At 40.7% G+C, this 23,958-nt stretch overlaps 2 protein-coding genes across 2 annotated transcripts in view; one reads left to right on the plus strand and one right to left on the minus strand.

The window, feature by feature from the left end:
• Nucleotides 1-23,958, plus strand: part of CACNA2D4 (calcium voltage-gated channel auxiliary subunit alpha2delta 4) — a 193,287-nt gene that overhangs the window by 120,379 nt on the left and 48,950 nt on the right. The window lies entirely within an intron of this gene.
• LRTM2 (leucine rich repeats and transmembrane domains 2) lies at nt 1,212-8,812 on the minus strand. Its single transcript, XM_032221021.1, has 3 exons — nt 8,725-8,812; nt 3,445-4,035; nt 1,212-1,666 (listed from the first exon to the last, which is right to left on the minus strand). Exons 1-3 carry the CDS (start codon nt 8,810-8,812, stop codon nt 1,212-1,214), a joined length of 1,134 nt encoding a protein of 377 aa, XP_032076912.1.

A 23,958-nucleotide genomic window follows, 5' to 3' on the forward strand; every position in this document is an offset into this window, starting at 1 on the left:
TCAGTAATATAAAATGAGTCCTTAGGCTGGCTTTTCTCTCCCTGCTGCCAACCGGTTTAAAGAAAAATAAAGGCTAATGTGATGCAATGTTTGCTTGAGAAAAGAAAACCTAAGATGAGAATTCATATGTTCACATGTGTGTGTGCACGGGAGTGTGTGCATGTGTGCTTCAAGGTGTTGTCTGGGTGACTGAATATAATTTATGCAAAAACCTGCTCAGAAGATTATTTGTACTATCCATATATTTCTGCCAGAAGTCCTATGAGGATTCTTAGTACTGTGTAGACATGGATGCAAGTGATACCCACAGTTGGACAATGTTAGCATGAAGGGGCCACCCATTTTCAGAATTGCATCCTTTCTAACACATTTCAAGCTTGGTTTTCGATCAACCAGATGAGGCTCAGGGCTTTTCCTAACGATTGGTCTTTTAATAGGAGTGACGTGATCCATTCTTCTGCAGATGCTTTACATTGCTCTTCATTTTAGCTACCAGAAAATTAAAAAGCTGAATGGGGAGTTAGGAGGCATGTTTTTTTTTTAACTCTCCACAATTACATACTGATGATATGCAAAGAAAGATGTGGATAGAAGTGTGGATAATCGTATAGGTGACAAGCATATGTTAATATACACATTTGCTTCTTTGTTATGTTGATGATGGTACATCTAAACATTCTTTATTTCTAGTGTTAAAAGAGGAAGATTAGATTTCCATTGACTAGGGTGGATTCAATTACTGTACAGGCCTATGAGCCTGCAGTGTTTGTGAACTAGATTTGTTTAGCATAGCTAAAATGAATAAATAGTTGTACAATAACATGAGTGATACCACACGGGGGGAGTTTAGACACATTAACAAATGTTTTTGAGTGCCAAAGACTCTGTGAGGCAATGGGTATTTGCAAAAAACAAACAAATATTTTTTAAAAACCAGGAAATCAAACAAAGATGCTTGTTTGGCTGACCTTCCCAAGATGTGACCATTAATGGGAAGTCTGGTGCAAAGAGAAGACATCTTTTATTCACCTGGAGTTCCATGAGAACAAAGGAAAGTGAGCATGAACCTAGAGCCAGGTGTCCTGAACTCATAAACACATTTTATTAATTGGACCAATGGGATAATTGCACAGTCCATCTGCTCACCTGGGAGGAAGTATTCTTAAGTCTTGGCTGTATCCTATTCTGCTTTTCCAAATTTCCAAGAAGATTCAGGCCACAGAGGAGATCTGTTTTTGTTCCTCGTGCTCTCCCTCCGTGTCACCCATTAATGGCTGCCTCTTCTTCAGCTCTCGATGGTACTTAGCCATGAGAGATGCATAGATACATCCATAGGCTGCCGCCACCACCATCATGATACACACAATGCCACAAACTACCCCAGCAATGATGACTGTGCCAATGGCTCGACGCACACTGATGGGCCGTGGCTTTTGCTTCTGGGGACAACCCACACTGGGTTCCTCTTCTGTTTCAGGACTTGTTTTGGGTTTGGGAGCAGTTTGGCTTCCCTTAGTGCAAGGAGGACCAATATTGTCCAGCACAGTAGAGCTGTTCTCATCCTCCAGCTGGGAACAGTAGTTAAACATCTCCATGGGTACCAAGCGCATATCCTTCCCCCGCAGCTCCTTAGGCAAAGTACATGCCAGCTGGTCTATCTTTCCTCCTATCCCATAAGAGAGAAAGAAAAAAAGCTTAGTTCCCTACCTTCATGTGAGACAATACTGGGTTCAGTGTAATAATGCGTTTCAGTGGAACTGTTGTGGCTAAATATTTCAATATTGGAGTGGCCTGCAGTTTCTTATCTAAATAGTAACTGAATTAGCATATCAAGAAAGTCAGGATGGTGAAACAATTATTAAAGCAAAAAGCTTTTTGAAAACCTCGCATTTTAAGTTAGGTTTTCCCTCATGTTTAAGTGCATAACAATTAACTAAAATAACCAAAACTTCTAAAAACAATTAAAAGGTAAATAAAAAGCAATAAACATAATGTAGTAGTAGCCGCAGCCACCGCAAACATTCTAGAACAAAGAAAGTGCCCAATTACTTAGACACGTTATGAGCTTCACTGGTTAAGTTCAAGCAGGTGCTGGATAAACATTGATTAAGAGTGTTAAATCCTGATTGTACTATGACCAGGCGGATGAACTAGATGGGTGAAGTGATTCTCCAACTTTTGATTTGAAAAATCAAGATGTGAGCTGTCACTAAGCTAATTGGGCTTTATTAGGAGGACTATCAATGACAACATTATCACAATTAAAATGACAGGGTCTCTGTCCACTCAAGAACTCCAGAACTAAAGTGAAATGTTTGTGTAGTTAGAAATGGATTTTGAGCACTTCTAAAAGTTACAGTCAATCTACACAGTATATAAATTGGCAACCAAAGGACAATAATCAGTAGAAACATCTAACTTTCTACAGTACAATGTGAGGAGATCGCTACATAAATTTGTATCGGTGATGATTCTGGTAAAAAAGGCTTCCAAAGTGACTCAGAAAATTATTATACTAATTATACTAATTATTAATATCAGTTTTTAAAAGGGAAGCCACTAAACATGTCTACAAACAGAATACTTGGCAGTACCATTAGCAAAAACTTAATATTTCCCGCCAAAAATATTAATAACATTCTCAACTAATTTAGTCAAATCATCAGTTAAAACATTAGTGACCATCTAGTTATACACTGTTGATCAGGGGTGAAATGCTCTGAAGTCTGCTACCGGTTCGCTTCGCACGCATGCACGCCAAACACGGGCTTCATGCACATGTGCCCCACAGGCACTACCACGTAATTTTGCACGGCACAGCTGATTGTCGCACAGCTGATCATCGGAACTACCAGTTCAACTGAACTGGTAGCATTTTTTTACTACCAGTTCAGGCGAACTGGTCCGAACTGGTATATTTCACCCCTGCTATTGATCCATTTTAAAGATGGAGAATCTAAATGCTTACAGGTGACCAGTGTCAGGTCCTATTGAAGCAGTGACTCTCTATTAAATAATCCAAGATTAAGTTTCGCTTCAAGCCTCTTGTATACAAGTGATAAAACTAGATTGTTGTCTCAGAAGTTCAAATGTTGAGCTTTATCCCAGCTTTGATTTTGGTTCAGTTCTTCTGCATTTGCAACAGTATAGTTAGAAACTGCAGAATGGTTGAAATGAATACCCTGCCCCTCCATCTTGACCCATTGAAAATAAACTGATTCCCAGAAAGCTGAATGGCTTTGGCTAAGCTTTGGCTATACCTGCCTAATCCAACTACAAAACACTACAATGTCATTAACAAAGTCAAATTATGCACTGTGACTATCCTAATCCAAGATCTGAAATTTGAATCAACCGTGTCTAACTATTTTTTTCTTTCTGGTAATCCATAGTAAAGTAGCAAAGAATAATCCTCAGTTTAGACCAATCTTTAATGGTACCTACCTCGATAAGAGAACCATTCCATCCAATATTTAAAATCTCTCAGATTACAGTCACATTCCCAGGGATTATCTCCCACGTGTAATTGTTGCAGGCTGATTAATGGCTCAAAAGTTACCCTGTCCAAATTCTGCAGGCGGTTTGATCTGAGGGAAAGCCAGCGAAGAGAAGGCAGGTCATCAAAAATGCCTGAGGGGATTTGAGCAAGTCCATTAATGGAGAGATCCAACTGATGCAAAAGAACAGTGTTTTGCAGCAGGTCTTTGTCCAAACTTCTGATGCTGTTATTCCTCAGCTGTAGTTCAGTAAGGTTAACTAGGTCCCTGAAAACATTCTCAGGAAGTTGATCTAAGAAATTGTTGGAAAGATCCAGTCTCTGGAGAGCAGAAAGATTGGAAAAAGCTTGTTCTGACAAGGTGCTGAGTTGATTGTTAAGGAAGAGGAAGGTCCTGGTACTAGTTGGAATGTCCAAGGGGATAGATGAAAGGCCTAAACCACTACAGTCCACTTCCAGGGTACCACTGTTGCACTTGCAAGAGGAGGGACAGGTGATGAAGGTCTCTGCTGCACAAAATGAAAGCCAACAGGCAAACACTGCACAAGAGAAGAGGAAAACCAAGCACAATATATTGAAGCATCTTCCATGACTGCATGTAACCACAGTTTCACCTGTTAATGCTACCTTATCTGGCAACCAGATGTGCAAGGGTCTCCATCACAGTAGAATTCCATCTACTAACTCAGAGAATGGTTTTTAATACTTTTGGCTCTAAGAGTTCTAGAACCAGCTGCATTGTGTTCTGGGATGTTTCTTGTGGGCCTTAATGCCTCTCTTTCCTTCCCTCTTTCTCTTTAAACGGAGCATTATGAGCTGAATGGTAGCCAAATGAGCTTTTTCACAGATTAATCCTTGTGCAGCCAGATGGATTCCCACAGTGTGAGCTTCCTTTTAGCTTTTGATGAGCTACTGGGGCTAAAGAATAAACATCCTCACACTGTGAAAAAGAAAGGTCATAGAGCCCCAGAGATTTTTCTGCCTGATACCACAGTGTCCAGCATCTTAGACGCAATGGAATTAAGCATGTGGAAGATAATCCAGAGCTATCAAAGAGAACTTGCTAGACAGAGTTTATAAAGAATATACAATATTTGCTTATATTTAATTAGATATTCTTAAAAACACTTTAGAGCTTAAATTATCTATTCAATGTTGCTATTTTTTTCAATGAGATTTATTATACATTTGATTGACTACAAGAATTGTTTTATTTATTATCTTTAGTTTATCTCTTCTAAATTCAACCTCTGTCCAAACAGCCCTCAGTACTTAATCAATTACAAAAGTATATCATGAATAACTAGCATAAGCAAAGGTTAACACATTACATAAGCACACAAGATATTAAGCATGGCATCATTTGCTGCAGGTAAAATACAGCATACCTGTATTCTAAAAGTGTATCCAACCAACAAATAAAGATCCCACATCAGCTTCCCATAATTGAATGGCAAAACTCAAGGGGAAAAAAACATTCTATTTACAAGAAAAGCTAATAAATGCACTTGAAACTAGTACTTTTTTTTTGTAAAGATATCAATTTTGATTTAGATTAAATCTAGAATCAGTGAATATGGGACTGAATATTGATATATAATTCATTGCTATGATTCTATAATGAGTTCAGTTCAAAACTACTTAATGCTCCTACACCAGTATCCTAAGAAAAATAGGGTTTAATCTGTCACATCAAAATTAGAAAAAGCTATAGAGCAGTCTTGATAACTATCTTCCTGCTTATTATAGAGGTCACAAGCAGCAGTAGGGCTATTTTGATGCATTCTGTATATCTTGTTGGCACCATAGTTGATTCTATTTGACTAGAGAATTTAATTCCTCTTAGAACATCTCATTCTAATGTAGGATTATGCCTGACAGACCAAGAAGGAAGGGAAAGTGACAGGTGTTATTAAAATCATCTTGCATTTGGATGCCTGACAGAAGTACCATATTAATAATATAGTGATATTTCCGATGATGGGAGAACATTTAATGCTTTTGTATACAGAGAAAGGTGAGAATATATCACAGAAATGCATTTCTCTCTTCTATGCACGTTTAATCAAATGCCTTTCTTTTTGTTAGTCTGTAACAGAAACTCTTTTGAAATACCATTATTCAAAATAATGCAACACTGCTATTTCTAAACAACTGAAAATTTCGGCTTAAGAATTAGATATACACCAAAACTGTCCTGGTGAAAGAGATAGCCAAGAGAGAGAAAGCAAAGACCTCAATTACTTTTGTTGCTGAGGAAACAGAAGTGCCAAGAAAAAACATGAGTAAGGCATGTGGTTGTTTGCAAAGGACAGAAGGTATATATGTATCAAGATCTCAAAAGACATTTTTTATGGATGTTCAACAGAGCATCCCATGAAAACCAGAAATAGATACACAACAATAGTTTAAGAGAAACAGTCAAGCATAGTGTATGCTCTTATGTCAAGAGAAGATCATGTTACTTTGTAGGATGTTCAGGACTCTGGTAAGATGATCCAGAAATATAAAATTAGGCTAGGGCTCAGTAGCATTTGGGGTAAATAATTGATAACAGCAATCTAGGAAGCAATGGTGTTTAACAAAGGAAGGCTCTTGGGTGAAAAGAAACCATTTTCTCAGCAACTTTTATTGACATATTGTACTTGACCCCCCAGTTGTAGGTTTGGGTGAGTGTCATTACCCCCTGCTTAGCTTAACTGCATGCATCCTCATTAATGAACCTTTCTTATAACATGCTACAGAGATTGATAGTTCTCTGAAGTTTATTAAGCTTCTTTTCCTGTATTGGGCACAAAGTATTTTCAGGTTTGGATTCCTCTTCCCATCCTTTTAACACAGCATAGAGATGACCATTTTCAAAGGACACTTTGGCCTCATCCTCAGCCTGCCAGAGAGGCAGATTAAATTTATGTTTAGCTGTTCCAGTTTTAAAGTGATGTTTTCCTTGGGAACACAATTTTGAGTAAAGACACCATCTTCAATTCTTCACTGACAATGTAGTTGATGATATTGGTCAGGAACTGGGATCTACTCAGCTTCCAATAGATACTAGACACCTCGGTAGATCCTCCATACTATCCTCCATATTTTAATTTAGAGCAGGGGTGTCAAACTCAAGGCCCGCGGGCCGGATCTAGCCCACGGGGCAGATCCGGCCCATAGGGTGCTTAGATCTGGCCTGCAGGGCAGCCCTGAAAACAGCGGACCGGCCCATGGTGCCTCTGCCAGTGAAAATGGAGCTCAGGAGCCCGTTTTCACTGGCAAGGCATTCGGGCCACCACAGGCACCCCTGACACAATTGACCTCAAGCTGGCCATGCCCCCCCTGTCCCCCCAAGGTCAAACACAACTCTGATGATGCCCTCAATGACATTGAGTTTGACACCCCTGGTTTAGAGTATAGGATCCTGAACAATTAATTTTCATAAACGCTTTTAAACGAACTTTTTCATGGACAAGCACTGCTTTGAAAGAGTGCTAAGTAAGTTTTCTTAAACATGGCTTTCAAGTTTAGAGCACAAGGCCTGGCACAGGGCTCCGTCAGCATACTCCCACCCACTTCAGCGTCTGCCCCTCAGCAAGCCACTGCCCTATCAGATAGGTTGATTTTTTAGGCATGGGTTTGGTGTTCTTCCAGAAGATTACCAAACTGTTGTTTAAACTAACAGTCTTGATCTCTTTCAGAAGTATTCAAGAACCATATTCATAAATAACCCAACTGACAGGCTGAGTAAAATACCTTTTTGTCAGTCAAACACTCTGTCCCAGACAGCCATCTAACTGGTAACCCTTCAGCACACACAACTAGTGGTTGTTTTTGTCACTGACAGGTAATGACAGCGTCACTTTGCAATGAGATGGGTGGAAAACAAATTTAATAAAATAAATGAATAAAACATGAGGGAATCCACCAACTGCTGTCCTAAAACTGCCCATTAAATTTGTCTGAACATCATCATATGTCAGCCTTCTTGCTAAAGTACATTAAGTTTGGCCACAGGAGCAATGCAGTTTATGTCAACTAACTTTGTTGGGGGAAATATGCTGACTCTATAAACAGTTTAGAGAGTGCTGTAAAGCACTACCCTGTTTCCCTGAAAATAAGACCTCCCCAGATTTATAATCAGGCTTTTGAGCACATGCAATGAAATAAGACCTCCCCCAAAAATAAGACCTCCCCGAAAATATTGCAACACAGCAGCAGCCATGAGGTGACCACGCTTGCCACCTCCTGCACCTCAAAAATAATAAGACCGCCCCAAAAATAAGGCCAAGTACTTATTTGGGGGGGTCAAAAGAAAATAAGACCCTGTCTTATTTTGGGGAAAACGCAATATGAAGCAGTATATAAATCTAAGTGTTATTGCTATACTTTTCTGCTGACACAAGAAGTGGAAGAATGCATGTTAACATCACTTTGAGGAACGGCACTTAGATTTGATGTTCTTGCTGGAACTCATTATAAGTCTGTAAATAACATAAATTAATTTGGAGGTGATTGTGTTGCAAAAGGAAACATAGAATGCTTGAAAATATTTGATGGGTCCCACCAGTGCTATTACTGTTGACTTACTTTTCTTTAGCTTGTAAATCATTTCTTTGACCTCACAAATTATAAAGTGATATCACTGCCTTTTTGGTCATAAGTGATACCAAGTGTTATTTTGGTATTTCACATATTAAAAAAATGTAAGCAAAAAAGCTTTTTTACATATTAAAAAATATTATATACAGTTCCTTAGAACTGTAGCTATTTAATTTGAATGGCTTGTGAACATAGAGGATAGGTACCACATAAAATTTATGAGATTTCAATTACTGGATATTCATCATTATCATAAAAATGATGCATTTAGCCTTTTCCTGAAATTAGGCATTCTCTCCTATAGTGAAAATGTATAGGGCTAATGCTTTTTCTTATTAATGGAGCAAAATATTGAGTACTGGTGAAATGGCCCAGTAAATCTTTTAAAAATAACATCATTATGAAAGGTGATAGAACATGCCTGTTGCACATATTGTTTTCTCTCCCTCTAATTCATTCAGGCAAGAATTCTGCAGCTTCTTTCTCTAATGTCACATTTTACAGAATCTGTGCAAAGTCCCAAAGAATATAAGGTCTGGATACTGTTTGTTATTACTATAAAACCAGGCTATTTTTTTTCCTTTACTATCATCTAAAAAGTAGCCACTCGTCTCTTTGCAAACATTTCCAATAATACTTACAGCTAGTTTTTCTCCATCTCAAAGAAAGTCTTTCGCTCCACCAGTAGCCACCACTCAGAGACAACACAATGTTTACTGTTTTCCCCATGGCGTTTGTTCTTGCCAGAGAAACTGGCACATATACCCGGAGGTCTGGACAGAAATTTGGCTAATCTAGAAGATAAAAGCAGAGCAAAAAATCATATGATTATCAGGTATCTGGGAGAGAACCTATTGATGGAATCTGACATTCAAAGTGAGGACTTTTTTAGTGGTACCCGCAGAACATTAGCAGATCAGGAGACATCAGTAGAGATCTCTTGACTCCAAGCCAAAGTGCTCAGATGGGTCCCCAGTGATGAGAATGCTCAGGCATTAATACTTCCCCAGGCTATGGCAACAGAGAGCGCTAGAAGGAAAAAAAAGAAGGAAGTTTGTCCATTTGCTTCTTCCCTACTGGCATCACAGCCACAGATCGGGCTTAAGAGAAGACAAAGAGAATGAGCCACATAAAACCCTGTAGAAGCCCCTAGGACTGCAATGAGCACCACATCCACTCCAAGGCCCAGTCTCCTTACAGGTGATGTGATGCTTGTATCCAAGTGGAGGTTGGAGGAAGTGGTATTGCTATCCCTACAACCCTAAGGCAATGAATAACTCAGGGGTGGGGGAAGCCGTTCGTCTTTTACTTGCTCCCTCCTTCTTTCTGCACGTTTCATAGTGACCAAATGTGTTGAAGATATGGACCAAGGGATGAAGCATGGGGGGTGGGGGAGCCCAAGACTATGGGCTGCAAGGCAGCCATGTGCTCTATTCTTTAGGTTTAAATCCTTGGGCCAATGGTAGAAAGTGCCTTCTAAATGATGCTGGAGTATTTATTGAATGCCGGCTTTGGACAGCAATTATAAGCAATCGTTCTGGGAAATCGTTACCCAGCCAAAGAACGAAGCACCATTTTGAAGGTACTCCTCCATTGCCGCTGAAGAAGGAAAGCAAGCTAAGGTGAAGAATGAAAGGGAGAATATGCTTATTTATTTATTATTTATTTATGTGCTTTCTAAAAAAAAACAGAAAAAAAGAAAAGAAGCAAAGCACCAAGACAATTATAACACATACAAAACTATGTATATACTGTTTAAAAACATGAAAAAATACAACAGAAGAAAAAGGGAAAGAAACAAAGTAGAATAAATATTATACAGTTATAATTCTACTAGCTGAATACCCGTGCTTCGTGACAAATCTATGTGATTTGGCTATGCAGAAGAAATTCAGTTCACAATTGTTGGCTTAGTGATGGTCTGTGATTGAAACACATAGTGATGGTCGGTGATTGAAACACATAAGCTCCCACCACCTTGAGTCCGGAAGCAGTTCCATAGGTGGAAGGCGTAGACATTTTGGTGAGGTACCGACGTTTAGTACTGTAAAGAGCCCTAGACCGCTCCTGAGTAAAGGAGTGGAATGTCTACCAGTTTGAACTGAGGTAACGGAATGTGAGGCAACTGGCAGATGGAACAGAGATCTTTTCAGGTAGGGGAGGGGGAGTAGAATGTCTAACTCCTTAGCATCAGAGTGTGTTAATATAAGGCAACTGGCAGTTTGAACAGAGTTCTTTTCAGGTGGGGAGTGGGAGTAGAACTCCTTAGCATTAGAACATGTTAATTACTGTATAAGAAATACTAATGATCTCATGGTCATTTTGAAAAATTCTTTCTTAACAAGAACCTAGAAGCCAAGAGGGACATATCTGCCAAATTTCAAGTTTGTAGGATTTATGGTTCTGGAGATTTTATAATGAGTGAGTGGTACTTGGCTTTTATCAAATGTAAATATTATTCAAGTAATCTATATTCACTTTTAATACATTTATATAACTATCAGTCTTTTTTAACCTACTGTAATTTGTAAAAATGAGTTCCCTATTTCATTATATTGTCCATACAAAATCCGTGTCTATAGGCAATCCACTCATAGATGGCAAGTGTAATTCTTCAGTCCACTGAATAAAGGGGGCTATATATATATCTTTCCAATGTTACAGAATCAGTCTTTCAGCCATAGTAAAAGCACAGAGAATCATTTTACATTGCCCAGTTGTCAAATTCCATGTATTAGGTATTCAGTTCAAGAGAATATTATCCTCTCAAAATTTTAGCTTTTGTCGCACAATCACATTAAGTACAGGAGGATATATTTAAACAACAAACAGGATTAGTGAATTTTACTGCCCAAGGTATTTTCTGCTTTAAAAATGACTACATAATACAGTGAGGTATTACGGGGAGTTTGTAAGCGTGGTCAAGTGTACGACCTACCCACCAAATGTTTTTAAACAATTTAATACAAGATTTGTGAATGAAAATGGTTGGAAAAGTTTAGACCTCCATTTTGGTTATCAGGCATCTAGTATACATTTATTAAACCATCACATTTTATACCAAAAGTGCAACTTCAATAAATTTGAAGAAAGTGCTCTTACATTTGTCAACTCACCATTCTATAACACTGTCCTTGGGATAAACATGCAATCCTGAGGAAAAATTCTGTAGGTTACAGGCACCAAAATGGAACCAAAATGACTTTATTGGGAGGAAGAAATAGATCGCACAGAAAGATCTGAAGTAGCTTTTGTCCACTATTCTGGTATTAACTGAAGAACTTTTGACAGTTATCTGTTCGCACAGTGGGAAGCAGTAAAAATTAGTTTAGGAGACATGGGAATTTCCCTGCTATGCCTACTGTATGTTCAGACAAAGGTTGACCCTTTGCATGGTTATGTTACTGTATTCCAATGAGCCTTTTAACCAGACTGAAAGCAAAACCTTCAACTGTGACCTTCTTGGCTTCCTAAATCTGCAACTACTGATTGGATCAGAGGAAAGCATTCTGTTGTTTATGGTCTTAGATGTCTCTCCAGGGTTAGTTCACACTGACTATGCCAAACATGTGCTGTGTGTGCAAGAGGACTCACATTCAACCCGGTTTCTTGGTGGGGGTTGAGAAAGGCTTATCTTACATGCATAGACTACATTGAGTTTGATAGACCCATGATCAGCTCTTTCAGTATTTCATAGCCAAAAATATTGAGTGAGGACTTGCTGGGATTATTGCAGAACGTTCACGTCACTGCAAATGCTCTTCAAAATATTTAGTTGCCATCAGCATACGGTCATCAAGTAGAAAAGAGGGGGGAGCCAAGAATGCATCTGATGTGTAAAGCCGGTGCAAGGTTTATGGAGATAACGCTTCATAAATTCCCAGTGTTCATAAAAAGTTCAAAGACTAAAGCCCTAATGAGATCCCAATCTGTCACCTAACATAGGAACTCCTCTAGGCTCAGCTTGTGGGGTTGCTGTATGTACACTGTTTGACTTGCTGAAATCAGTGCTCTGCAGTCGGTGGGGGGAAGGGAAGCAAATAAATAAAATTAGTGTGGCTATGGGCGCCTTTGCACTGACAAATTTCCCTTCTCCCCCCTCCCTCTCTCTCTCTCCCTCCATGACAAGGAGATGTAATCCCTGCATCTGAGATGCTGGGGGGAGGGGAGGAGAGAGGCGGATGGAGGGGGAAGAGAGAGGGAAGGAATTTGTGTAGAAATCCTAATAATGCAGCAGCTGAAGAGCAAAATAATGAAAGGAGGTTGAGGGGGTGGTAGGATTTAATTACATTTTGATCCAAAGGAGATGTGTGGGGAGAACATAAGTCTCCGTGTGCCCTAAGGAGAAGCCCCCCCCCCACTTGATGGTCATCGTTTTTAGTCCTCTGATGCTTGTGTGAGGCATCACCACAACAGGTCCTCCCCTGCCCTTCAGGTACCAAAAGCGAGAGAAGGAAAGCACCTTCTATCTACATTTCCTGCTGCTCCTCTAGGTTCACCCAGGGGGCAGTTTGGCAAGGCAGAGTTGGCTCTTAATGGGCAATAATTCCCAATCAAAAAGGATCACACACACATCACCCTTTCTCCTTTCTTCCTCTAACGAATCAGAACAGAAAATATCCTCCTGTGGGTCTTACTTTTTTTTTCAATTTGTGGAATATGCCTACAGCTGGATCCACAGCTCTCCCTTCCCCTCCTCCTTCCCTCCCTCCCTCCTTCCTCTCATTTGTTTATTTTGATGGGCAATCAAATCCTCCCAAACCCCCCACGGCAGGGAGAGCGTTTGGTTTGCGATCTCTGGAAACTGTTGGAGTGGGGGGGGGGAAGGATGATCCGACTCAAGAGCACTGAGGGGGGGAGCGTTTTAAGAACATTTACAAAGAGGGAAGGTTGTTTTTACCCTGCCCGTCCGTCCATCCCCCTCCCCATCTTAATACAGCACATGCCTGTGCACACACAAAGACACACAGATCTACGCCACCTTCTGCAAAAAATGGAATAAAATCGAGTTGGCATCTGTCCTTGGACTTCTTTCCAAAGGCAAAGCCTGAACTTCTGCCGCGGCTCAGGCACCTGAGTCCGAAGCTCCGAAAAGCCCCCCCTCCCCCCCCAAAAAAGCCCTTCAGGCTTCCTCTTTCTATTTTCGTCAAGCCCATACAGGAGTGCTTACCTGGGCTCTGGCCAATTTCCACCTTACTTCCTCTCCTCTTCTCTGCCTCGTTCTCTCCCCCGGGCAAACAGACTCCTAAGTCTCAGAATCTGTGTCCTATTTAACTCTCCTACCCCACAGGAAGCAGAAGAGGAGTTAAGCTGCCAGCCACAGAGACTTAGGCAGCTGCTCTGACTGGCTGGGCAAAGGAGTTGAGAGTTGTGGAATGAGCCCGTCTGTTCCCCCCCTACACCCCCCAGAGGTATTAGGAAATGCCTGCCCCTCGCTTTGCCTCTTTTATTGCCCCCCCCCCGAAAAAACCACAGCCAGGTTTTGACTAAGCTATAAATATTACAACCGGCTTTGAAGCCACTGGCACCACACCGGTGCAGCTGGGCTGAAGAAGCACATTGGCTTTTGAAAGGGATGCTCTGAGTTACCCCTCTTCTTGACATCCGTTCTCACGGTAAAGCAGATCTCGGTTTCTTGGCACGGGAAGGCTTACAAGAAATCCTGCCCCTATTGAGATGATTCCCACATTTAGGTTGCTCGCTTGACGATGACACCATCGTACGGATTTTCCCTCTTGCCGCTCTCTGCAACAGCTGCTTTGCTATTCCCTCACCTCCCACTGAAGGCTAACATTTCTCAACAGAGCCAGTTTCTCACATTCATCTTTTCGATGGCCTCGGGAATGGAAGGAAAGACACGGTGCATCTTTTCTAGAGCACTTCTGAATCCTGACAGGGCAGTAACAGTAATGTAGAATCTAAGGTTTGGGAGGGACCTCAGAGGTCTTCTAGTCCAACCTCCTGCTTGGACTCAAGCAGGAGACCCTTATGCCAGGGGTGCCCAAACTTGGCAACTTTAAGACTTGTGGACTTCAACTCCCAGAGTTGAAGTCCACAAGTCTTAAAATTGCTAAGTTTGGGCACCCCTGCCCTATGCCATCACAAAGGTTTGCCTCTCAAGCCTTTGATCTGCTTCTTCCAATCGCAGCTTGCACGCGGCTTCCTTTTTTGCAAGTAAAATAATCATGACACATGCAATCAAAGCAGGGATGTCCTTCGCCCACAAGCGACATAATACAAGGCTAGATTTTGGTTGCTCCTTGCTTCCATAAAGTTTTAGCATAACACCACATAGCTCATCCTTCACATTCAATCCCAGAAGCTGTTTCCAGTGTGAAGAAATCATAAACAGACTTTTTGTGACTAGGTGAGCACATTATTTTGTATTAGCACCCTATATCCCCCCTCCCTCTCTCCCTTTCTCTCTCTCTCTCACACACACACTCACACTTCAATATATTCCTGAGCTGGTAGCAGGGTTGGCAGAATAGTGATTATTTCGCCTGTTAAGGCCAACCGTCTACTCATCACCTGCATTGTCCTCCTAACAGAGAGCTTACGTCAATGGCAGAGGTCTTTTTCTATATTCCCCACCACCTGGGATAGATCAAGGAGTTAAGTGGCATTTCAGTCACCTCCACCAAAGCTATGCAACTGCTGTTTTGAGAAGTGTGTATCTGGCCTCCTTCTCCACGACTTTCTGCTCTGCGGTTAAGATATACTTTTCATAAAGCATTTGACAGGAGCTTGATAGGATGATGAATTGTTTCACCGAATTGATTTTATTACCGGTACTTTTTGCACCAGATATGTTATTTTGTTGTGATATTTTTCTGGATTGTGTTAGGTCTCATGGCATATTTTAGAAATCAGAAAGTGGGATATTAACAATAGTAGGAGGAGCTGCAGGAATAAACTTCTCACCGAAATGTTCCCTGTGTCCTTAGTCCTGATTCTGTCCTATTAATGCATAAAAGCAAGATGGATGTCCAGGTTTTATAACCAAAGGCGCCATAGCTGAATTCTCTCTGCACCTGCCACTTAACGTGGCCACAGTTTTCTGTGAATGCCTTGCTTAAATTTATGTTATCAAAGCTTGATTGAGGAGCAGGCACTCATAGGAGATGAATGCATAATGGAAAATCACGGGTATGGAAAACGTATCTATTCATGACACTTTTGTCATACAGATACTTTGGTAAGTTCCATGCAATACATTTAGCCTGTCTAATGAATCAACTCGTTTTCTGGATCTGTATGACGTATCTGTATTATTAATTAACCTAATGAGCTGGGTTTTCACAGCATGTAAGATACACACAGGAAAAAAAAAAGAATAGAAAAACAAAAGCTAACTAAGGTTAGAATTATCTGAAGCTTGATATGTTTTGGAAATGCAGCCATTACATCTTTATCTGATCGGGCAAGCAGGTTGTGTGAGCAAATCTACTTTGTATCTGCTGGGATGCTAAAGTACTCTGAAGTCAGAGCTTGGCAGACATGATGATTATTTTGAGCAGAGGTAACCAGAAAGGCTGAAAAGGTCAGAAAAGTTAAAATGGCAGCTGCAACAATGCAATCAAACCCATCACCTTTGTAAATGCGCAATGGATATAGAAAGGACCAGACTTCTATTGCACTTCTATTACCATCAACTTAACTTTTTGACTTAACTTTTTGACTTCCCTGTGGATGTCCTGGCTCCACAGGCTTGTGAGGATTTATTTTAAAAAATAGATTATTTTAAAGGCAAAAGATAAAGGTAAAGGTTCTCCTTGCACATATGCGGTGCTCTGTTTCAAAGCCAAAGAGCCAGCGCTGAGCGAAGATGTCTCCGTGGTCATGTGGCCGGCATGACTAAACGCCAAAGGCGCACGGAACGCTGTTTCCTTCCCACCAAAGTGGTCCCTATTTTTCTACTTGCATTTTACATGCTTTCGAACTGCCAGGTTGGCAGAAGCTGGGACAAATAACAGGAGCTCAGTCCGTTATGCAGCACTAGGGATTCGAACCACCAAACTGCTAACCTTTCTGATCGACAAGCTCAGTGTCTTAGCCACTGAGCCAGTGTGTCCCGCTAGATTATTTTTATAATACTTCAAGTATATCAATGTATTTCTGCTGATCAACATGCCCATGAACATACATGTTGCTTGTTTCCAAGCAAAATCAAGTCTAATTTTACGTGTTAAGATTATCAAGTCACTAACCAAGAGCAAATATGCAATGAAAACACTAAAACGTACATAAAACATCATGTCCCCAATCAAATTCCTCTGGACAAATAGGGTCAGAAAATAATTCATTTACACTGCGCTCACAGGCCTGTCCCAACACATACTGCCAAAAATATATCATTTTTCATCTTACTGAATCATTGACCACTAATGGAAATATCTCTATAAATTGTGAATTTAATTATTTTTATTTTCAAAGAAAGCATGATAATGAGCAAGCAGATTTCTTCCTTCTCTACCCAGGTTTATCAGTTTGCATGTCTCTTTAGCCATATAACAACATACACTTTTATTGAATTAAATTGGTGGAAGATGTATATTCTAAATGGCTAGTATCAAAAAGGGGAAACATAATGAGTGAATTCATATTTCTTTGTTCAGTCTTCTCAACTACTAAACCAACTACTAAACTTCACCATAGTGATACAATTTCTCTAACTGAAGGAAATACACTGTACATAACTCAGGGTTGAATTGTGGATTCCTTGATGCAGACTCCACAATGTAATTTCTAAAAAAAAATTGAAGTGCTTATCTGCCAGTCCCTTGCTCTGAAGGATAAATGATTTTGGTTATCTTCTTTTGCAAGGATTTCTGTTCTATTGAGAGGGAGATGGACAAGGGGAATATTCTGAGGTTATTCTCACCCTCATGTGTAGAAACCTGGAATTAGTTAGACTTTCTCCTTTTAATAATGCAAACATTTGTTCCTTTCGTTTTGGAGAGCCCAAGAGAGCTCATAAACACAGGTGAAAAGATGCAACAAAATTTAGCAATAAAAAGGTTGACCCTTAAGTCAACCTTGGTTTGAAGAGACTTCATGCCCATTGTCCATGGCCATTGTTTCCTTGATTCATTGCACAAAAAATTTGAGATTGACTTCTGGTGGAATTTTATTTTTCATCATCACATTTAGATGACAACTCTGGATTTTCCTGGCAATCCGCCTTCCAAAAATGAATGCAGGTCAGATCTGCTTAGCTTTTCAGGATCAGCTAAGTTCTGCTACTTAGATAGGCAGGAACAAAGTTAACACATAACAACATATAGCAGCAGAACACAAAAATTGAAATCAAATATCCAGTGAAACAAACAAACAAAAAGTCACTCAGGGAAAACCCCTTTATTGTGATCCCCAAGTCTCAATAAAGGCTCTCAATGGGACTCTTAAAATAGAGGCATCTTTTCTTCTTAAGCTGAGCTTGTTACATCAACCAGCAGGGAGGTGCTGTGCTGACATAGGATCTCAACTACTCAATGCATCTCTTGACTCTAAAAAAAATTGGGATGACAGCTGCAACCATGCCTTCAAAGTCCCACCACTTTTTAATATGTGTACTGTGCAGAGGTGGTATTCAGCAGGTTCTGACCACTTCCGGAGAACCGGTAGCGGAAATTTTGAGTAGTTCGGAGAATCAGTAAATACCACCTTTGACTGGCCCCACCCCCATCTATTCTCTGCCTCCCGAGTCCCAGCTGATCGGGAAGAAGTGGGGATTTTGCAGTATCCTTCCTCTGGAGTGAGAAGGGAATGGAGATTTTACAGTATCCTTCCCCTACCATGTCCACCAAGCCAAGCCATGCCCACCAAGCCACACCCACAGAACTGGTAATAAAAAAATTGAATCCCACCACTGGTACTGTGTAAAAAAAGTGGTGTTTTCACTACAAGTCACAAATCTCATCTTGATTTTTATGACTTCCTTGGGGACATACCCAGAAGCATGTTTTTTCCCCCAAATTAATTTCCAAATTTGCAAAGTCCTGTTATCCAGAACAAAATAAATCTCTCAATGCTAGAATTTGTTTCAGGTGACGGTGTCTTATATGAAACCGAATTTTGATAAAAACATGGAAACTTTATGTGTGTGTATATATGTATGCATGCATGCATGTATGTATATATGTAAAAATCTCTTTTAGTCAGACTAATGACAATAGGGCTTATACTCTGCAATGAGCCATAATGTGGTTTACCATATTGGGGGGAAGCCAGCTTTGTGGTCTCTAAACCAATCTAAGCATTATATGTGAACCCAGCTACACGTGGTTTAGCTAAACTACAAGTTAGTCAAGAAACCTGAATTATAGTAACCATATTATAGCATGATGTGCAAATTCACCCATTTTCCTATTAATAACATGAGGATTTATTTTCCTGGCAATTGTAAGAATTTCTGCAATACTGAAAGGTTTTTGGAGCATCCTGAATACTTGCGGTGCATTGTGTTATATCAATGGCCCTCACACCTTTGGGCACCAGAGACCGGTTCCATGGAGAGAGGTTTTTCTGTCGACTGGAGGGGGTGTGGTTTCATGTGCTGCCTTCATTCCACGGATGGGGCTTCACTTGTTTGCACGGCCTGGTTTCTGGTCCGATGCCAGTCCACAAACCAGGGGTTGGGGACCCCTGCACTCTATCACCTAAATATTATGAATGAAAACAATAAAGGCATTCCTGGCAGTAGGGACTCTTCCAGAAACCATACATCCTATCCTGGCAGGGCTACTAGGACTCATGCCAGAGGTGGTATTCAGCAGGTTCTGATCCGTTTTGGAGAAGCGGTAGTGGAAATCAGTTCGGAGAACCAGTAAATACCATCTCTGACTGGCCCCGCCCCCATCTATTCTCTGCCTCCCGAGTCCCAGCTGATCGGGAAGAAATGGGGATTTTGCAGTATCCTTCCTCTGGAGTGGGAAGGGAATGGGGATTTTGCAGTAACCTTCCCCTGCCACGCCCACACCACGCCCACAAAGCCACATCTACAGAACCAGTAGTAAAAAATTTTGAATCCCACCACTGACTCATGCCCTACCCAGATGCAGGGCCATCTACAAGTAGGGGTCAAAACCTGCAAGATGGTAGCTAGGTGTCACAATACACACCCCACACTGTTGCACAAGTGTGCAATCTTGATGCATGTAAAAACAGAGATGGGTTTGGGTCACTACCATATCCAGCATCTTGAAAAATCTGACATATCCTGCGGGCAACACTGCCTAGATGTAGCACCACTACCTCTGTCTTCCATTGTTCTTTGAGCTTCTTGTGAGTGTCTGTGGTTGGTCCTGTGCTCCCTGTGCTCTCATTTGGTTGTGTAATATAGTTGATGGTGCAAGTAAGGCAGATGATGGCTCTGGGTGCCAGACAAGCCATAATATGTTAAACAGCTAATTGAAGCAAAGCAACCATTTAGCTACCATTTCTTCTGATGCCAGTCAGAAAACGGGCTACAAAGAGAATCAAAGAGGCAGTGGCCACTAGTAGCATTCTAGGGAAGGGAGGGGAATGGAAGTAGGGTCTCAGTGTTGCCCAGGACTGGACAGTGCCATGCGATATTGATAGAATTAAACTTGAACCCACTGCAAATTTTAATAAGAATGGCTTTTTCAAGCTTTTCTCTTTGAATAGAAATAACTGAGGTCACTCAGCTTTTATTATTGTCGTAACATTTGGACTAGGGGTGACATGAAAGCACTGTTCCGATATCTCAGGGGCTGCCACAAAGAAGAGAGAGTCAAACTATTCTCCAAATCACCTGAAGGTAGGACAGAAAGCAATGGGTGGAAACTAATCAAGGAAAGAAGCAACTTAGAACTAAGGAGAAATTTCCTGACAGTTAGAACAATTAATCAGTGCAACAACTTGCCTCCAGAAGTTGTGAATGCTCCAACACTGGACATTTTTAAGAAGATGTTGGATATCCATTTGTCTGAAGTGGTGTAGGGTTTCCTACCTAAGCAGGGGGTTGGACTAGAAGACCTTCAAGATCCCTGCCAACTCTGTTATTCTGCTCTATTTAAAGCCAGAAGATATGGAAATGGCACTACAGTATTCTCCCAGAAATAAGGAAAATGGATCAAAAGTCCCTTATAATGCTCTCAAGTTTTGAAACATAAAACAGAATCAGGTATTATTATTTTTTGCATACTAATGGAGATGCAAAATCTTTTATGAATTGTAATGTCAGCAAAGACAACCCCCCACCCTCAAGGGAATGCTTGAAGTTAGAAAATTTCTGATCCTTCCTATCTTTCACTTAACAGGCGATATGCTCATGTGAAGCATGAAAATTGTTATTAGCTTGTAAAGCATTGCTCCCAGGCATGTAATTAGAGATGATAATCTTCACTATCCCAGACACCTCTAAAGATTCTGAAGGATTAAATCAGTGCTTGCTGCCAAAGATTCAGCCTGAGCAAAATTCCAGGATCTGTGTAAGTCCCAGTTCTCAGTCCTGGAACACACAACTAGAGAATCAAAAACAGATCATGCCAGACTAATCTTATTGCATTCTTTGATAATGTGACAAAATTAGTGGACCAGAGGAATGCCGTCAATATAGTTTACTTGGACTTCAGTAAGGCATTTGATAAGGTAGACCATAACCTACTACTAGATAAGGTAGAAGAATGTGGGTTAGACAGCATCACCACCAGATGGATTTGTAACTGGCTGACCAACCGCACTCAACATGTAGTCCTCAATGGAACTGCATCTTCATGGAGGGAAGTATGCAGTGGAGCACCCCAAGGCTCTGTTTTGGGCCCAGTACTCTTCAACATCTGCATCAAGGATTTGGATGAGGGAATAAATGGGGAACTCATCAAATTTGAAGATAACACCAAGCTGGCAGGAATAGCCAACAATCCAGAAGACAGGCTTAAGATACAGAAGGATCTTGACAAACTTGAACATTGGGCACTATCTAATAAAATGAAATTCAATGGTGAAAAGAGTAAGGTTCTACATTTAGGCAACAAAAATGAAATGCACAGGTACAGTATAGGTGGTACCTTGCTCAACAGTAGTAACTATGAAAGGGATCTTGGAGTGCTAGTGGACAACCATTTAAATATGAGCCAGCAGTGTACAGCAGCTGCCAAAAAAGCCAACACAGTTCTAGGCTGCATAAACAGAGGGATAGAATCAAGATCACGTGAAGTGTTAATAGCACTTTATAATGCCTTGGTAAGGCCACACTTGGAATACTGCATCCAGTTTTGGTCGCCACGATGTAGAAAAGATGTGGAGACTCTAGAAAGAGTGCAGAGAAGAGCAACAAAGATGATTAGGGGACTGGAGATTAAAACATATGAAGAACAGTTACAGGAACTGGGTATGTCTAGTTTAATGAAAAGACTAGGGGAGACATGATAGCACTGTTCCGATATCTCAGGGGCTGCCACAAAGAAGAGGGAGTCAAACTATTCTCCAAAGCACTTGAGAGTAGAACAAGAAGCAATGGGTGGAAACTAATCAAAGAGAGAAGCCACTTAGAACTGAGGAGAAATTTCCTGACAGTTAGAACAATTAATCAGTGGAACAACTTGCCTCCAGAAATTGTGAATGCCCCAACACTGGAAGTCTTTAAGAAGATGTTGAATAGCCATTTGTCTGAAACGGTATAGAGTTTCCTGCCTAGGCAGGGGGTTGGACTAGAAGACCTCCAAGGTCCCTTCCAACTCTGCTATTGTATTGTATTACTATATTATGTCTCTGAGCTTATGAAGAGTGTAATTCTATCACTGACTTATATTTGGATCCTGTGCTGCAGATTTAATTGGTGTGATACTGCAAGGGATTCAAACACATAAGCTTTTCTACCTGCACTTCTCCTTTTTAAAATTAACGGTAAATAATGTTTAAGGGAAAGGTTCCTCTCGCACATATGTGCTACTCGTTCCCAACTATAGGGGGCAGTGTTCATCTCCGTTTCAAAGCCGAAGAGCCAGCTCTGTCCTTAGACATCTCCATGGTCATGTGGCCAGCATGACTAAACACCAAAAGCGCATGGAACACTGTTATCTTCCCACCAAAGATGGTTCCTATTTTTCTACTTGCATTTTTACATTCTTTCGAACTGCTAGGTTGGCAGAAGCTGGGACAAGTAATGGGAGCTCACTCCGTTATGCGGCGTTAGGGATTCGAACCGCCAAACTGCCGATCTTTCTGATCAACAAGCCACTGAGCCACCGCATCCCCATAATAATGTTTAAAACAGCTATTTGCTTACATTTGTTTTGAAAAGGCAATACCCTCACAGCCCGTCTCTTGTCAAAGCAACTGTGAATCTATAGTTATTACATTGATTACTAGTTTGTTAATTAGAATAAATTTATATCTTCTTTTTGACAAAAAAAATTCAAAGTGCTACACGGTATTAATGAACTTAATTACATTAAAAGCTGTAGCCCCCTAAAAACAAATTATCCCACCAAACCAGAAATTGGCAACTGATGTTTTCTTTGCCGTCTCATCCTTTTAAGAAATCTTTCTCCAAGGGCTTCTTCTAGGCTGAGAACCACAAAATAAAAAAAAATAAGTGATTTAAGAAAGGGATAATGTTCAAGATTACCTAATTAGCAAATGTGGTGCTATGTATTAACTCAGCTCCAGTACACAGTAATAGTGAGAAAATGTGAGAGACAGCAATAATCTGGAGGCCCATAAAGTTATGTAATTAAATGTAGAGACAAAGACTTCAGAGCTCTTTTATCAAACTTTATCAAAGGTCTGATTGCTGGAAATGGCTATTGTTTGCTGCCTGTTATGAGCTTCCTGTCTAGCCCTGATGGACTATTATGGAAGAGTACAGAACATTGGAGCAGCTGAACTAATCTAGAAGGATGCTTAGGTATTTTAGAGACAGGCGGGCAAGGAAAACAGTGCACACTTCTACTCTAGCTGTGTCACACACTAAATGGGTTATTTTAACTGTAGGTCAAAAAGAACCCGCAGTTAGTGTTTTTGGATGAACAGATCGGCTTGGAGCTATCTGATTATTCAATCTTGGCAACTTGAAGGTGTGTCGACTTCAACTCCCAGAATTCCCCAGCTAGATCCACTGCTTTAGAGACTGGATCTATCAAGATTCCCATGGGGGAATTCCTGGACTGCGCAGTTTACACATCTATACAGTTGAACAGAGGCATTTTCTGGGTTTCTCAAATGATCACTTGCTTCCATCTTCAATCACTTCGGTGTGTGCTCCATCCTCGTATTGGAGAAAAGAAAGCGGTACAGCTCTGAAGTAGGAAGAAGGTTGCATGTGAAGTTGGAGAAACACTTTTCAAAGCCACCCAAGAACAGTTGTTGCATGTGGGTGGCAGTTTATCACCCGCCTTGTCAATTCTAATCCAAATCCCAATTTTTTGTCTCTCTCGGCTGCAGAGGAAAAGGTCTTCTGCGCAGACAGAAGTTTAATTTTCTGCAAAGATTAATCTCATGATCAGCAGTGGCTCAGGATGCTAATCCCCTGACACACACACACTCACAGAGGGTTTCTGAGCTCAGCAGAAATAACAGGAGGATTGATCGGTGGGGAGACGGTGCTACTGCACAAACTCCACTTTAGCGCATGGATTTGCTGGAACATGATGCGTGGGCACCGTTGTCCCCCATTTGATCACTCTGAGGATGAGGTGCTTGTGGCAAACACTCTCAGGTGACTTGATTCTCAATTCTGCGACTGTTAAGAAATGTTCATTTAGCATTATATATAAAAAAGGGAAAGGAAAATAGGAGGGATTGAGGAAATTCTAATTATGCTTTTGGTTTATTAAACCAGCTAAGAGCCCTCAAGGTTTCTGACAGTACACTAATATAATTCCACTTACAAATACTTGGGAGAACAT

Source organism: Thamnophis elegans, chromosome 7 (assembly GCF_009769535.1).
Source record: "Thamnophis elegans isolate rThaEle1 chromosome 7, rThaEle1.pri, whole genome shotgun sequence".
In the NCBI taxonomy this organism is placed as follows: domain Eukaryota; kingdom Metazoa; phylum Chordata; class Lepidosauria; order Squamata; family Colubridae; genus Thamnophis; species Thamnophis elegans.